The 16,924-nt window shown below is 43.6% G+C and overlaps 1 protein-coding gene across 1 annotated transcript in view; it reads left to right on the forward strand.

The window, feature by feature from the left end:
• The window catches only part of traf3ip2a (TRAF3 interacting protein 2a), a 134,597-nt gene that overhangs the window by 104,592 nt on the left and 13,081 nt on the right, over positions 1 to 16,924 (forward strand). Inside the window, exons 4-7 of the mRNA XM_079584565.1 lie at positions 8,060 to 8,177; positions 14,063 to 14,232; positions 14,309 to 14,397; positions 14,512 to 14,580. Coding sequence (XP_079440691.1) covers positions 8,060 to 8,177; positions 14,063 to 14,232; positions 14,309 to 14,397; positions 14,512 to 14,580 — 446 coding nt within the window. The remainder of the gene's footprint in view (positions 1 to 8,059; positions 8,178 to 14,062; positions 14,233 to 14,308; positions 14,398 to 14,511; positions 14,581 to 16,924) is intronic.

A 16,924-nucleotide genomic window follows, 5' to 3' on the forward strand; every position in this document is an offset into this window, starting at 1 on the left:
AAGTGGTCTCGTTAGATTCAGGGCGTCGTGCTGAGTTGACTGATATCCAATTTTCCCATATCGGCCATTTTGGCTGTCGGCCATTTTGAATTATGTGCTAAAATGCTGTATTTTATGAACGCATGAACGTATCGTTACGAAACTCAGTACGAGTCATCAGTACAACTCCCTAAAGGTACTCAAAAATGTATGAGACAGCGCCACCTTTTGGTCAAAAGTTATAATGAAATTTCCAAAAATGCTAATAACTTTTGAATAAATTTGCCTATAGTAATGACACTGATCTCAATAGATTCCTTGGGTTATGCTGAAAACATAGATACCAATTTTGCCATAGTCAGCCAAACTTCCTGTCCGCCATCTTTATTTTCTTTTAAAACCTACTTTTTCGAACTCCTCCTAGACCGAACGTCCGATTTTCACCAAAATCGGATCGTGTCATCTCCAGACCGTGCCGAGTAAAAGTTATGGATTTCGTGTCGATAGACGAAACCGTTTTCGTATACCGCAGTGTCAAAGTTGAGGCATGATGCCAAAATGACTATTCAGGCTTTATATCTGCAATGCCTTGACATATTGACACCAAACTTTGTATGTGTCATTGTCACTTCACTCTGACCACATCACATCAGTTTCGTAACTGCACCACCTATTGGTCGAAAGTGATAATCATATTTTTAGTTATTGTATGTGATTTTTCAACCATTTTGCCAAAATTCATCTTCAAATGTCTTTAATTGCTCCTTGCTGCAGTTTGTCTCACACTTTCAGCCATGTAGGCATATCTCGTCGTCTGCTTTTGCGCTTGGCCCCGTAATGGCTGCTTGCAGCTATTTAGGGGCCAAGCACTGAAGGTGCGGGCACCTATTGTATCTGTTCCCGTTCTTATTCTTCTTTTTCTTTTTCTTTTTCTTTTTTTTCTTTTTCTTCCGACTGGGCGTCTATGGCAGCCTATAGAACCGTTTGCGGGAAACTTATACAAATTGGCACAGTGATAGAGGACAGCCTGAACTATCACCATAGCAAATTTGGAGTCTCCAACTCATTCCCTCTAGCGCCACCAGCTGTCCAAAGTTTCACTCATGTTTATGCTAATAACTTTTGAACCACAAGGGCTAGAAACAACATTCTTTTTTCCTCTGATTCCTGAGCTCACGACGATTCGACTGCACCCTATGACGTCATTTTCCGTCATAATAGTTTTCCCGCCATTTTGAATTTTCCGAAAAACCTACTTTTTCGAACTCCTCCTAGGCCGTTGCTCCGAATTTCACGAAAAATGAACCAGATCATCTCCAGACTATGACGACCAAAAGTTATGGAATTCAAGTTGATTCGAATTACCGTTCTCGAATACCGCGCAAATAAATTTTACGTAGCGCTTGCAAAAACAGACGTAAGGCCGTATCTCCACAACGCTTTATCGGATTCAGACCAAATTTGGTACATGTCGTCACAAGCATGACCTGAGGTTACTTGCTGCGTTTCGGCGCAGCGCCACCTACTGGTCCGGAGATATGAATAATTTATGTTTTTGCTTATAACTTCTGAACGGTTTGTCCAAAAATCACAAAAGTGGTCTCGTTAGATTCAGGGCGTCGTGCTGAGTTGACTGATATCCAATTTTCCCATATCGGCCATTTTGGCTGTCGGCCATTTTGAATTATGTGCTAAAATGCTGTATTTTATGAACGCATGAACGTATCGTTACGAAACTCAGTATGGGTCATCAGTACAACGCCCTAAAAGTACTCAAAAATTTATGAGACAGCGCCACCTTTTGGTCAAAAGTTATAATGAAATTTCCAAAAATGCTAATAACTTTTGAATAAATTTGCCTATAGTAATGACACTGATCTCAATAGATTCCTTGGGTTATGCTGAAAACATAGATACCAATTTTGCCATAGTCAATCAAAGTTCCTGTCCGCCATCTTTATTTTCTTTTAAAACCTACTTTTTCGAACTCCTCCTAGACCGAACGTCCGATTTTCACCAAAATCGGATCGTGTCATCTCCAGACTGTGCCGAGTAAAAGTTATGGATTTCGTGTCGATAGACAAAACCGTTTTCGTATACCGCAGTGGCAAAGTTGAGGCATGATGCCAAAATGACTATTCAGGCTTTATATCTGCAATGCCTTGACATATTGACACCAAACTTTGTATGTGTCATTGTCACTTCACTCTGACCACATCACATCAGTTTCGTAACTGCGCCACCTATTGGTCGAAAGTGATAATCATATTTTTAGTTATTGTATGTGATTTTTCAACCATTTTGCCAAAATTCATCTTCAAATGTCTTTAATTGCTCCTTGCTGCAGTGGGTCTCACACTCCCAGCCACTTTGGCATGTCTTGTCGTCTTGTTCTTCTTCTTTTTCTTTTTCTTTTTTTTCTTTTTTTTCTTCCGACTGGGCGTCTATGGCAGCCTATAGAACCGTTTGCGGGAAACTTATACAAATTGGCACAGTGATAGAGGACAGCCTGAACTATCACCATAGCAAATTTGGAGTCTCCAACTCATTCCCTCTAGCGCCACCAGCTGTCCAAAGTTTCACTCATGTTTATGCTAATAACTTTTGAACCACAAGGGCTAGAAACAAAATTCTTTTTTCCTCTGATTCCTGAGCTCATGACGATTCGACTGCACCCTATGACGTCATTTTCCGTCATAATAGTTTTCCCGCCATTTTGAATTTTCCGAAAAACCTACTTTTTCGAACTCCTCCTAGGCCGTTGCTCCGAATTTCACGAAAAATGAACCAGATCATCTCCAGACCTTGACGACCAAAAGTTATGGAATTCAAGTTGATTCGAATTACCGTTCTCGAATACCGCGCAAATAAATTTTACGTAGCGCTTGCGAAAACAGACGTAAAGCCGTATCTCCACAACGCTTTATCGGATTCAGACCAAATTTGGTACATGTCATCAAAAGCATGACTTGAGGCTACATGCTGCGTTTCGGCACAGCGCCACCTACTGGTCCGGAGATATGAAGAATTTATGTTTTTGCTTATAACTTCTGAACGGTTTGTCCAAAAATCACAAAAGTGGTCTCGTTAGATTCAGGGCGTCGTGCTGAGTTGACTGATATCCAATTTTCCCATATCGGCCATTTTGGCTGTCGGCCATTTTGAATTATGTGCTAAAATGCTGTATTTTATGAACGCATGAACGTATCGTTACGAAACTCAGTATGGGTCATCAGTACAACGCCCTAAAGGTACTCAAAAATTTATGAGACACCGCCACCTTTTGGTCAAAAGTTATAATGAAATTTCCAAAAATGCTAATAACTTTTGAATAAATTTGCCTATAGTAATGACACTGATCTCAATAGATTCCTTGGGTTATGCTGAAAACATAGATACCAATTTTGCCATAGTCAGCCAAACTTCCTGTCCGCCATCTTTATTTTCTTTTAAAACCTACTTTTTCGAACTCCTCCTAGACCGAAGGTCCGATTTTCACCAAAATCGGATCGTGTCATCTCCAGACCGTGCCGAGTAAAAGTTATGGATTTCGTGTCGATAGACGAAACCGTTTTCGTATACCGCAGTGGCAAAGTTGAGGCATGATGCCAAAATGACTATTCAGGCTTTATATCTGCAATGCCTTGACATATTGACACCAAACTTTGTAAGTGTCATTGTCACTTCACTCTGACCACATCACATCAGTTTCGTAATTGCGCCACCTATTGGTCGAAAGTGATAATCATATTTTTAGTTATTGTATGTGATTTTTCAACCATTTTGCCAAAATTCATCTTCAAATGTCTTTAATTGCTCCTTGCTGCAGTTTGTCTCACACTTTCAGCCATGTAGGCATATCTCGTCGTCTGCTTTTGCGCTTGGCCCCGTAATGGCTGCTTGCAGCTATATTTCTTCTTTTTCTTTTTCTTCCGACTGGGCGTCTATGGCAGCCTATAGAACCGTTTGCGGGAAACTTATACAAATTGGCACAGTGATAGAGGACAGCCTGAACTATCACCATAGCAAATTTGGAGTCTCCAACTCATTCCCTCTAGCGCCACCAGCTGTCCAAATTTGCACTCATGTTTATGCTAATAACTTTTGAACCATAAGGGCTAGAAACAAAATTCTTTTTTCCTCTGATTCCTGAGCTCATGACGATTCGACTGCACCATATGACGTCGTTTTCCGTCATAATAGTTTTCCCGCCATTTTGAATTTTCCGAAAAACCTACTTTTTCGAACTCCTCCTAGGCCGTTGGTCAGAATTTCACGAAAATTGAACCAGATCATCTCGAGACTGTGCCGACAAAAAGTTATGGAAATCAAGTTGATTCGAATTACCGTTCTCAAATACCGCGCAAATAAATTTTACGTAGCACTTGCGAAAACAGGCTCAATGCTGTATCTCCACAACGCTTTATCAGATTCAGACCAAATTTGGTACATGTCGTCACAAGCATGACCTGAGGCTACATGCTGCGTTTCGGCACAGCGCCACCTACTGGTCCGGAGATATGAAGAATTTATGTTTTTGCCTTTAACTTCTGAACGGTTTGTCCAAAAATCACAAAAGTGGTCTCGTTAGATTCAGGGCGTCATGCTGAGTCGACTGATATCCAATTTTCCCATATCGGCCATTTTGGCTGTCGGCCCTTTTGAATTATGTGCTAAAATGCTGTATTTTATGAACGCATGAACGTATCGTTACCAAACTCAGTATTGGTCATCAGTACAAGGCCCTAAAGGTACTCAAAAGATTATGATACAGCGCCACCTTTTGGTCAAAAGTTGTAACAAAATTTCCCAAAATGCTAATAACTTTTGCATACATTTGCCTATAGTAATGACACTGGTCTTAATAGATTCCTTGGGTTATGCTGAAAACATAGATACCAATTTCTTCATAGTCAGCCAAACTTCCTGTCCGCCATCTTTATTTCCTTTTAAAATGTACTTTTTCTAACTCCTCCTAGACCGACTGTCCGATTTTCACCAAAATCGGATCTTGTCATCTCCAGACCGTGCCAAGTAAAAGGTATGGATTTCGTGTAAATAGACAAAACCATGGTCGTATACCGCAGATGCAAAGTTGAGGCATAATGCCAAAATGACTATTCAGGCTTTATATCTGCAATGCCTTGACATATTGACACCAAACTTTGTATGTGTCGTCGTCACTTCACTCTGACCACATCACAACAGTTTTGTAACTGCGCCACCTATTGGTCGAAAGTGAAAATCTATTAAATCATATTTTTAAGTTAATGCATGTGATTTTTCAACCATTTTGCCAAAATTCATCTTTAAATGTCTTCAATTGCTCCTTGCTGCAGTTGATCTCTCACTCCCAGCCACTTTGGCACGTCTTGTCGTCTTGCTTGCGCTTGGCCCCGGTGATTGCTGCTTGCAGCTATATTTCATAATTCTATGCGTATTTGGAAACAGTTAAAGACACATTTTAAATTCAACCAGATGTCGTTCTTGCTCTCTATCTCAGCTAACCCCTCATTTTCCCCTTCGATGTTAGACAGTGCATTTGAGATTTGGGGAAATATAGGGTTACAAAATATAGGGGATTTATATATGAACGGGAAATTTGCTTTCTTTCAACAGCTGTGTCAGAAATATTATATTCCCTCAAATAATTTCTTTAGGTACCTTTAAATTAGAGACTTTGTGAAGTCTTACATTCCTAATTATGTCACTGCCACACCTATGTATCTGGATGCATTCTTGGAAAGACGTCATAGAGATGGTAATACCAGCTCCTTTCTGTACAAGGCTTTAGAACAGGTGAAAAGTCCTTAGATGGAGAAAATTAAATCTGCCTGGGAAGAGGAACTTGCAGTAGAAATCCCTAGTGAAGTGTGGGAAAGTAGTCTTGAACTTGTCCACAGGTGTTCCATTAATGCAAGGCATTGTCTTATTCAGTTTAAAGTGCTTCATAGGCTTCATTATTCCAAGTGTAAACTGAACAAAATATTTCCAGAGGTGTCTCCATTATGTGACAAATGTCAAATTGTAGATGCCAGCATGTCTCATTGCTATGTAATGTGTCCAAAATTACAAAGTTTCTGGAATAAGATTTTCCAGGTTTTTTCAGATACATTGGACATACGATTTGAACCAGATCCTATATTAATTATATTTGGAGTTTCTGAAGCGTTTTTGAGACCTGGTACAACAACATTTTGTTTCATATGGTTTAATTTCTGCTAAAAAAACGTATTCTTTTGATTTGGAAGAAAAAGGAAGTTCCAACGATTAAACTATGGCTGACAGAGTTGACTAGTACTCTACATTTAGAAAGAATTAGGTGTGCTCTAAAAAATAAGATTTCGTTATTTGAAAAAATGTGGTCACCTTTTATTTCTTTTCTGCAAGCTAGTGATTAATGTTTACTATGCCTTCATCACCTGCTTTTACCACTGGATAGCACTTTTGGGTTGAGATTTTGGTCTGGGTTTTTTTTTTTTTTTTTTTTTTTTTACATATTTGTTAGGATGTAAGTTTTATTTGTCTGTATAAAAAAAGAGTGTAATTACAGCGATCTTCTACTGTAATACCAAATAAAAACATTTAAACACAAATTTTATCCAGCAAATCACTATTTACAGAATTTACATTATTATTTAAATTGATACAGTCACCGTGATTTTGCCAAGTAAGCCATGTTATGTTATGTTATGTCACGTCATGTTATGCCTATATAAGCCTAAACTTGACATAACACTGTAAACCTGTCCCTTGAATCTGATCGGTTGATTGGAATGTTGCTCCAGGATCAACAAAGATGGTACTTGGTATAATCACGTTCTACATTGACTTATATTGTGGGAAGAGAGAGAAATTTATCAATGAAAATTTCAGTACTCAAGATCTTTTTTTTTTTTTTGCTTCACTTAATATTTTAAAAAGGATGAAAAGTGTTTTAATTCAATTAATTTACTATATTTTTGACCAAATTTCTAATTCATAATTACAAGTTTACTGATAAAAGACTCAACTTAAATGTATAGCGGAGGATTTTCTTTTTCCGGGTGGGTAGCCTATACTATTGGTCCACCTAAGTGTCAATCATTCTGGTGATATGTTTACGTAAGGCCGTCGTACGTGCTAGTCCCTATGTAGTTTTCGCTTTCTGCACATGCGCACTTTCAGGTGTATTATGTGTGATGAGTTACGGTTTCAGCCATTCCTATGAAAATGGCTGAGGGTCGAAAGAGAAAAAATGTATACGAAGTGTATGATAAGAAGAGAAAGGCCGCAGAATATAGAAACAAGACCAGAGTGATTTTGGGTCAATATTTCACACGCTGGCGTGCGCTAAAAGCACAGATTGGGCTTTCCACTGATGCCGCAGTCGCAAATATTCTACTATAGACAGGTAAAGTTTGTCATGCTATTTGGAGAAATCCATTTAAAATCACTGCTAGTAAAAGTTAATGTAAGCTATGATTAGCGATGCTAGCCCTGGCACACGTTTAATAGGCGTTCCCTCTCGGGAGGAAATAGAGTGTTGCGCATGTGCATTTTTAAAATGAAAAAAAATTGGAGAGGGCGGGTCTTTTCTAAAATTAGGAAAGATCCTCAGCTATACCTTTAAGTCTAACTTGGCCCTACAAAGTATTTTCATATTTTTATACCCGAATGTACCCTTTTTATACATTTTTATATTTTATATCTAGCTTGGCTGATTAGCCAAATATTTCGCAAATACTGAAACCATAATTAGCTAACAATGGAGAGTAAAATAAAGAAAAATGTCCAGTAGATTTTTTTTTTCTTTTTTTTAAAGAAAACGTGTTTGTGTGATTCATCAAGATTTTTCATTTTGGTGGATCACCACAGAGACTATTTTGAAAGCCTGTATTCTTTTGTTCGGTTAGCCAAAATATTTAACAAAGACTAAATGGGGCAGTGGAGGTGTAGAATGACTGGTGTTCCAATTCTGTGTAAATCTGCAGAGCTCTGTGCACAAAGATTCCAGGTGGGCCTGAATGAGTAGCCTCTGCAGATAATGTAGCCATAACTTAACTGTATAGAAATTGAATTCTGTGTCTCGCCTTTATAGATGAGTACCCACCAGAGGTTTTATATCACTGGCATAAGCAGCCTCCAAATTATCCACGTCCCAACTATCCACTGCATCAGCCCCTACCTGAGCATGCAAGATATTATGCTCAGAACAGGTAACTTTTCTGTTAAAACATAAATCTTTTTTTCTTTTTTTTACAATACATACTGTAAATACTGCCAACTACCAATCAATTCTAGTTTTAAACAACAAAAATTATTTTACCAAGACATATGGATACATCAATGCCACTGTTGTCTTTAGCTCAGTGTTGTTTTTAAAAACTTATGATGAGCAACAAAGCAAGGACCGTGACGTCGCCGGGCCTCCTCCCACGGGGTCAGGCCGGGCTCAGCCCGAAGGAGCGATGTGGGGCCGCCTTCCAGTGGGCTCACCACCTGCAGGAGGGGCCGTAAGGGGCCGGTGCTTAGAGGATCGGGCGGCAGTCGAAGGCAGGGGCCTCGACATCCCAATCCCTGGACACGGAAACTAGCTCTAGGGACGTGGAATGTCACCTCGCTGGCGGGGAAGGAGCCTGAGATTGTGCGTGAGGTTGAGAGGTTCCGACTAGAGATTGTCGGGATCACCTCCACGCACGGCTTGGGCTCTGGAACCACACTCCTTGAGAGAGGATGGACTCTTCACCACTCTGGAGTAGCCCATGGTGAGAGGCGGCGGGCTGGTGTGGGTTTGCTTATAGCCCCCCAGCTTCGCCGCCATGTGTTGGAGTTTACCCCGGTGAACGAGAGGGTCGTTTCCCTGCGTCTACGGATTGGGGATAGGTCTCTCACTGACGTGTGTGCCTATGGGCCAAACGGCAGTGTAGAGTACCCGGCCTTCTTGGGGTCTCTGGGAGGGGTGCTGGAAAGTGCTCCGACTGGGGACTCTGTCGTTCTACTGGGGGACTTCAACGCCCACGTGGGCAGTGACAGTGACACCTGGAGGGGTGTGATTGGGAGGAACGGCCCCCCCGATCTGAACTCGAGCGGTGTTCATTTATTGGACTTCTGTGCTAGTTACAGTTTGTCCATAACGAACACCATGTTCAAGCATAAGTGTGTCCATCAGTGTACGTGGCATCAGGACACCCTATGCTGTTTACAGTGGAGGTGGGCAGCTGTTGACCTCAACTGGGGATGTCGTCGGACGGTGGAAGGAATACTTCGAGGATCTCCTCAACCCCGCCGTCACGTCTTCCATTGAGGAAGCAGAGGCTGTGGACTCGTCCATCACCCAAGCTGAAGTCACAGAGGTAGTCAAGAAACTCCTCGGTGGCAAGGCACCTGGGGTGGATGAGATCCGCCCTGAGTACCTCAAGTCTCTGGATGTTGTGGGGCTGTCTTGGCTGATACGTCTCTGCAGCATCGCGTGGCGGTCAGGGACAGTACCTCTGGGATGGCAGACCGGGGTGGTGGTCCCTCTTTTTAAGGGTGTGTTCCAACTACAGGGGGATCACACTTCTCAGCCTCCCCGGGAAAGTTTATGCCAGGGTACTGGAGTGGAGAATACGGCCGGTGGTCGAATCTCGGATTCAAGTCAAGTCAAGTCACCTTTATTTATATAGCGCTTTTTACAATACAGATTGTATCAAAGCAGCTTCACAGTGATAACATGAAAATAATACAAAAAACAATTTCATCATCGTCCACCTTTAAGGCAGATCTATAATATTGTTGAATATTAAATGTCCCCAACTAAGCAAGCCAGAAGGTAAGGCAACAGCGGCAAGGAACCAAAACTCCATCAGGTGACAGAATGGAGAAAAAACCTTGGGAGAACCCAGGCTCAGTCTGGGGCCAGTTCTCCTCTGGCCAACGAGCGAACAGTGTATGATTATGATTCAGGAGCATTACAGGTCAGAAGTCAGAATGAATCAGAGTATTTGTCCAGTTCCGGTTTGGTGAAGTCAGAGTGGAGAGGAGGAGAGACTGGTTGACACTTCAGGTCAGCGGCATCGTCGTGTCCTGGCGCTGGTCCTTCATCAGATCTGGATACGGCCTGGTTCCGGTGGACAGCGGTAAACCTCGGGATAGACAGAGAGACTAATATTAGCGTAGACGCCATCCTTCTTATGATGTACCAAGTACATCAGGATTTACGGGAAGTGTTCCCGGTCCCGGCTGTTCTAAACTATGCAGTCTAATTATAGAAGTCTATAATGTGTTGTGTATGCTAGGCCGAAGAGATGTGTTTTTAGTCTAGATTTGAACTGACAGAGTGTGTCTGCTTCCCGGACATTAACATTGTCCGGTGTGTCTGGAGTGTGTCTGCCTCCCGGACAATAACATTGTCCTCGAATCGAGGAACAACCGATTCAGGAGGAACAGTGCAGTTTTCGTCCCAGCCGTGGAACACTGGACCAGCTCTATACCCTGTCTAGGGTGCTGGAGGGTTCATGGGAGTTTGCCCAACCAATCCACATGTGCTTTGTGGATTTAGAAAAGGCATTCGACTGTGTCCCTCGAGGCATCCTGTGGAGGGTGCTCCGGGAGTATGGGGTCCGGGGTAAGAGCTGTCCGGTCCCTATACGACAGGAGCAGGAGCTTGGTTCGCATTTCCGGCAGTAAGTCAGACTTCTTCCCGGTGTATGTTAGACTCCGGCAGGGCTGCCCTAATTCTTATGGACAGAATTTGTAGTCGCAGCCAGGGGTCGGAGGGTGTTGGGTTTGGCGACCACACGATTTCGTCTGCAGATGATGTTGTCGTGCTGGCCCCTTCAGACCAGGACCTTCAGCATGCACTGGGACGGTTTGCAGCCGAGTGTGAAGCGGCTGGGATGAGGATCAGCGCCTCCAAATCCGAGGCCATGGTCCTCAGTCAGAAAAGGGTGGCTTGCCCACTTCAGGTTGGTGGAGAGTTCCTGCCTCAAGTGGAGGAGTTCAAGTATCTTGGGGTCTTGTTCACGAGTGAGGGAAGGATGGAACGGGAGATTGACAGACGAATCGGTGCAGTTTCTGCAATAATGCGGTCGATGTACCGATCTGTCGTGGTGAAGAAAGAGCTGAGTCTCAAGGCGAAGCTCTCGATTTACCGGTCAATCTACGTTCCCACTCTCACCTATGGTCATGAGCTTTGGGTCATGACCGAAAGGACAAGATCCCGGATACAGGCGGCCGAAATGAGCTTTCTCCGCAGGGTGGCTGGGCGATCCCTTAGAGATAGGGTGAGAAGCTCGGTCACTCGGGAGGAGCTAAGAGTAGAGCTGCTGCTCCTCCACATCGAGAGGGGTCAGCTGAGGTGGCTCGGGCATCTGTTCCGGATGCCTCCTGGACGCCTTCCTGGGAAGGTGATCCGGGCGCGTCCCACCGGGAGGAGCCCCCGGGGAAGACCTAGGACACGCTGGGGGGACTATGTCTCCCGGCTGGCCTGGGAACGCCTCGGTGTCACCCCGGAAGAGCTGGAGGAAGTGTCTAGGGAAAGGGAAGTCTGGGCATCTCTGCTTAGACTGCTGCCCCCGCGACCCGGCCCTGGATAAGCGGAAGAAGATGGATGGATGGATGGATGGATGGGTTTTAAAAAGACAATTAATATATAATAATGTAAATAAAGTTGAATTTTGCAACATTAAAACTATTATTTTCCTGTTTATTATGTGAAGCTGCTTTGAAACAGTCTGTATTATATTAAGCGCAATATAATGTAACTTGACTGTTGAGGACCCTGTAAACACAGGACCCTGTTTCCTACTGGATATGCAAGCAGAGCATGAGCAGTCTCCTTCGCCAGTCCTGTTCACTCAGGTAGACCAGCGCCCCTCCCTTCGGATCGGACGCCTCTCCATTGCTGCGTCTGAGGAAGAGTGGTCGGGCTCGGTTGAACCCGCCCTCTGACAGTCTGGTGCTAGCGCTGCTGCTACCAGGACTAATTCTGACACCGAGATCCTCACTGCAGCGCATCCTCACTGCGGCGGTTTCAGACCTCGGTCTCGAATGGGCCTCGCCCGAGGAGCTGCCAAATAGTCAGCTGGATGGATGGTTTTTGCCAGGGCGCCAGCAGGCCCCCCGTCACAAGCCAGCGCCCTTCTTCCCTGAGGTCCAAGATGAACTCACGAAATCATGGCGTGCACCATACTCAGCACGCACGAGCGCTTCCACTTCCGCTAAGCTCTCCTCTGTTGATGGCGCAGCGGAAAAAGGTTATGAGAAGCTACCTCTGCTCGAGGAAGCAGTCGCCGCTCATCTCGGCCCACCCACTGCTGCTGGTTGGAGATCTAGAGCGGTACACTCCTCGAAGCCCTGCCGTAAGACTTCAGCCCTCGCTGGACATGCCTTCTCAGCTTCCGGCCAGGCTGCATCGGCTCTGCACAGCAGACGGTGTTACAAGTGTTTCAGGCCAAACTTCTCCAAGCCATGGATGAGTCTGGCCCTAACCCTTAGGTGTTCCATGACCTGCGCAGCGCCACAGACCCAGTGCTATGCGCTACAAAGGCTACCGCTCAAGCAATCGGCAGAGCCATGGCTAACCTCGTCGTGCTCGAGCGCCATCTATGGCTGAACCTCACAGACATCAAAGAGGCAGAAAGGACGGCTTTCCTCGATTCACCTATCTCCATCACTCTTTTTGCCCGGCTGTGAAAGGGTTTTCTGAGAGATTCAGAGAGGCACAGAAGTCTTCTCAAGCTATGAGACACTTCTTGCCTAAGCGCTCTCAAGGAGAGCGGATGCTCAGTCCTCCTAGTAGCCCCCCTCTAGAAAACCCAGCTGTGGTATCTAGAGCTGGCGCAGATAGTGGACATTGTTCCCTGGCCGGTGCCAATGAGGGAAAATCTCCTCACACAGGCGAACGGGACGATTTGGCACCCACGCCCCTCCATGTGTGGCCCCTCAACGGGTATCCTGGGACCTCCCAGAAAAGCTCTTGAATACCATCACTGAGGCTAGAGCACTGTCTACCAGGCGCCTCTATACTCTGAAGTGGTCAGTATTCACTAGCTGGTGCACAGCTAGGGACCTCGAGCCCCAGTCATGCGAAGTGTCAGTGGTACTCTCCTTCCTACAAGAGCTTCTTGATGCGGGTCGCTCTCCATCCACGCTCAAAGTGTACGTGGCAGCCCTAGCAGCTTACCATGCTTCTGTGGCTGGCCAGTCACTGGGGAGAAACGACCTCGTCGTTTGTTTCCTCAAAGGAGCCAGGAGGATGAATAGGCACCGTTTAGGCAGTCAGAACAGCTCTTTGTTTGCTTCGCCGGTCGCACCAAGGGGTTACCGATCACAAAGCAGAGACGGTCCAGATGGATAGTGAACGGCATCTCTCTGGTGGGCCAAGATTTTCCCATAGGCGCTAGAGCCACTCTACAAGAGGCATGGCCTCTTCGTGGGCCTGGTCCAGTGGTGTGCCAATTCAAGACATTTGTGCGGCGGCCGGTTGGTCCTCTCCATCCACATTTGTTAGATTCTATAACTTGGAGGTACCTACAAATACTTTCTAAATAAACATGCTATAACTCAGAGACCGCCACAGTATTGCAATAACATAGCAATAAGGCAGTAAAATAAAAAATATCATTGTCTATTTAATTGAGGAAGCTAAAGCCCTGCCCAAAAAAACTTTTTTTTATAGTATGAGTCAATATTTTAAGGTTAAGTACAATCATCGTATTTGTGAATATAATCATTGTGAATATAAAGTTGTACTAATTTAAAACTTGAGTTTATTAACTTTCCCAGAAGGTCACCCATTCAGGTACTGACCATACTTGGCTTCACTGGTTAACTGGTCAAGCACTACAGGTTGCCAGCTGTAGGTTCATATGGACTGCTTCCTCAAATGTCCCAAATACATCACTGGCCCTGTGATCTTCATCATCCCAAAAACAAAAACAAAACCTTCAAGTTGATATAAATTTACAGTTTATCTAACTCAAAGCAGTAAAACAATTCTGGTTACTTAAAATGCGTCGGTTTTATAAACTCAAAAGGAATAATAATCATCATGTGTAATTTAAGTTGTTATGATACACTGAACTGACTTACCCTCTCAACGTTTTGCTTCCCTTTGGAGGCCCATCTCCAGACAAGCAGCTGTTGTGAGGCCTCCTCACGTCACATCCCATCAGAGCACAGCCCCTGTGAGAGAGCTCATGTCAGAAGTGTCTGTCCAGCCGTCCCAACCAGCTGCTGTCGGCCACCTTCAAACACTGAAGCGCAACATCAGTCTTCCCGATTACTGCAGTGAGTCATGCTTCAAAAGGCAGATTTTCAGATCACCTTGAACTCTGACAACCTATATAACTTTTATGATTTTCAGGAGATGTTTTCATAACATACTCTGTGGACACTGCTGCAGAGTTGATGCCCTTCGTGAGTTTTTTGAATAATCAAGGATTCAGACCGGCTGTAAGATTGCCTACTTTTTGCTTATTTACAGTGTCTATAATTTTTTAACATTTATTGTTTGTCACGTGTATACTAGATATAATAAACAACAAATACCATTTTCTTTTTTTTTAGATTGATATATTTGAAGACAGAGTTAGAGAAATGGACATCAACAAATGGATGGACAGTTTTTTAAAAAATGTAAGAATTTATATATTATTAGGGGCCAAGCACTGAAAGTGCGTAGGCACCTATTGTTTCTGTTCCCGTTCCTATTATTAGGGGCCAAGCACTGAAAGTGCGTAGGCACCTATTGTTTCTGTTCCCGTTCCTATTATTAGGGGCCAAGCACTGAAGGTGCGGGCACCTATTGTATCTGTTCTGGTTCTTATTAGGGGCGAAGCACTGAAGGTGCGGGCACCTATTGTATCTGTTCTGGTTCTTATTCTGCTTCTTTTTCTTTTTCTTTTTCTTCCGACTGGGCGTCTATGGCAGCCTATAGAACCGTTTGCGGGAAACTTATGAAAATTGGCACAGTGATAGAGGACAGCCTGAACTATCACCATAGCGAATTTGGTGATAGTTATCTGAACTATCACCATAGCGAATCATAGCGCTATGGTGACCATATCACCATAGCGAATCCTAAACGTGGTCTCGTTAGATTCAGGGCGTCATGCCAAGTCGACTGATATCCAATTTTTCCAGATCGGCCATTTTGTCTGTCGGCCATTTTGAATTATGTGCTAAAATGCTGTATTTTTTAAACGCATGAACGAATTTTTACGAAACTCGGTATGAGTCATCAGTACAATGCCCTGAAGGAGCCTGAGAAGTTTCGAAACAGCGCCACCTAGTGGATAAGTTTTTTTTTCAAATGCTTATAACTTTGGGTGTGGTCGACTTATTCTCACGGGAGTCATCTCCTTAGACTCCTGAATCGTTGCCGAGTCCAACGATACCAGACTTGCCAGGTTTCGGCATATGGTTTGTGCAGCGTTGTAATTTAGCGCTTAAAAAACATTTGGCGATATCTTCGAAACCGCTAGTCCGATCGAGACGAAACCACCGTCAGAAGTTTGGAAACATAGGTTGATGGCTACACTCCAATGCCCAAATCTCAAAATATTGATCGTAAGGGGTAGTAAAATTCAATCAATGTCACGTGTCAGTCGTTTTTGACGTGTTTTTTCACATAAATGTCTATAACGTTGAATCTAATTGAGATATTTTCACCAAAATTGACACACAGATGCATGGGCTCAGTCTGAGGACACACAAAAAAAACTGTGGGATTGAGCCTCTTGGTGGCACTAAAACTAAACAAAACATGAAATTCCCATTGACTTCAATAAAGTTTAGTGATGTAAAATGCTATACTTAACGAATGCATTGCTGTAACATTATGAAACTCAGTATGTGCCATCAACACCATGTCCTGAAAGTACTCAACAGATTTAAAGACAGCGCCACCTTTTGGTCAAAAGTTGTAACAAATTTTCACGAACTTTTGAATAAATTAGCCTATAGTAATGACACTGATCTCAATAGATTCCCTGGGTTATGCTGAAAACATAGATACCAATTTTGCCATAGTCAGCCAAACTTCCTGTCCGCCATATTTATTTTCTTTTAAAACCTACTTTTTCGAACTCCTCCTAGACCGAACGTCCGATTTTCACCAAAATCGGATCGTGTCATCTCCAGACCGTGCCGAGTAAAAGTTATGGATTTCGTGTCGATAGACGAAACAGTTTTCGTATACCGCAGTGGCAAAGTTGAGGCATGATGCCAAAATGACTATTCAGGCTTTATATCTGCAATGCCTTGACATATTGACACCAAACTTTGTATGTGTCATTGTCACTTCACTCTGACCACATCACATCAGTTTCGTAACTGCGCCACCTATTGGTCGAAAGTGATAATCATATTTTTAGTTATTGGATGTGATTTTTCAACCATTTTGCCAAAATTCATCTTCAAATGTCTTTAATTGCTCCTTGCTTCAGTTTGTCTCACTTTTTCAGCCATGTAGGCATATCTCGTCGTCTGCTTTTGCGCTTGGCCCCGTAATGGCTGCTTGTTAGGGGCCAAGCACTGAAGGTGCGGGCACCTATTGTATCTGTTCCGGTTCTTATTAGGGGCCAAGCACTGAAGGTGCGGGCACCTATTGTATCTGTTCCGGTTCTTATTCTTCTTTTTCTTTTTCTTTTTCTTTTTCTTCCGACTGGGCGTCTATGGCAGCCTATAGAACCGTTTGCGGGAAACTTATGAAAATTGGCACAGTGATAGAGGACAGCCTGATCTATCACCATAGCAAATTTGGAGTCTCCAACTCATTCCCTCTAGCGCCACCAGCTGTCCAAAGTTTCACTCATGTTTATGCTAATAACTTTTGAACCACAAGGGCTAGAAACAAAATTCTTTTTTCCTCTGATTCCTGAGCTCACGACGATTCGACTGCACCCTATGACGTCATTTTCCGTCATAATAGTTTTCCCGCCATTTTGAATTTTCCGAAAATCTACTTTTTCGAACTCCT

Source organism: Phoxinus phoxinus (assembly GCF_949152265.1).
Source record: "Phoxinus phoxinus genome assembly, chromosome: 16".
NCBI classification, from domain to species: Eukaryota; Metazoa; Chordata; class Actinopteri; order Cypriniformes; family Leuciscidae; genus Phoxinus; species Phoxinus phoxinus.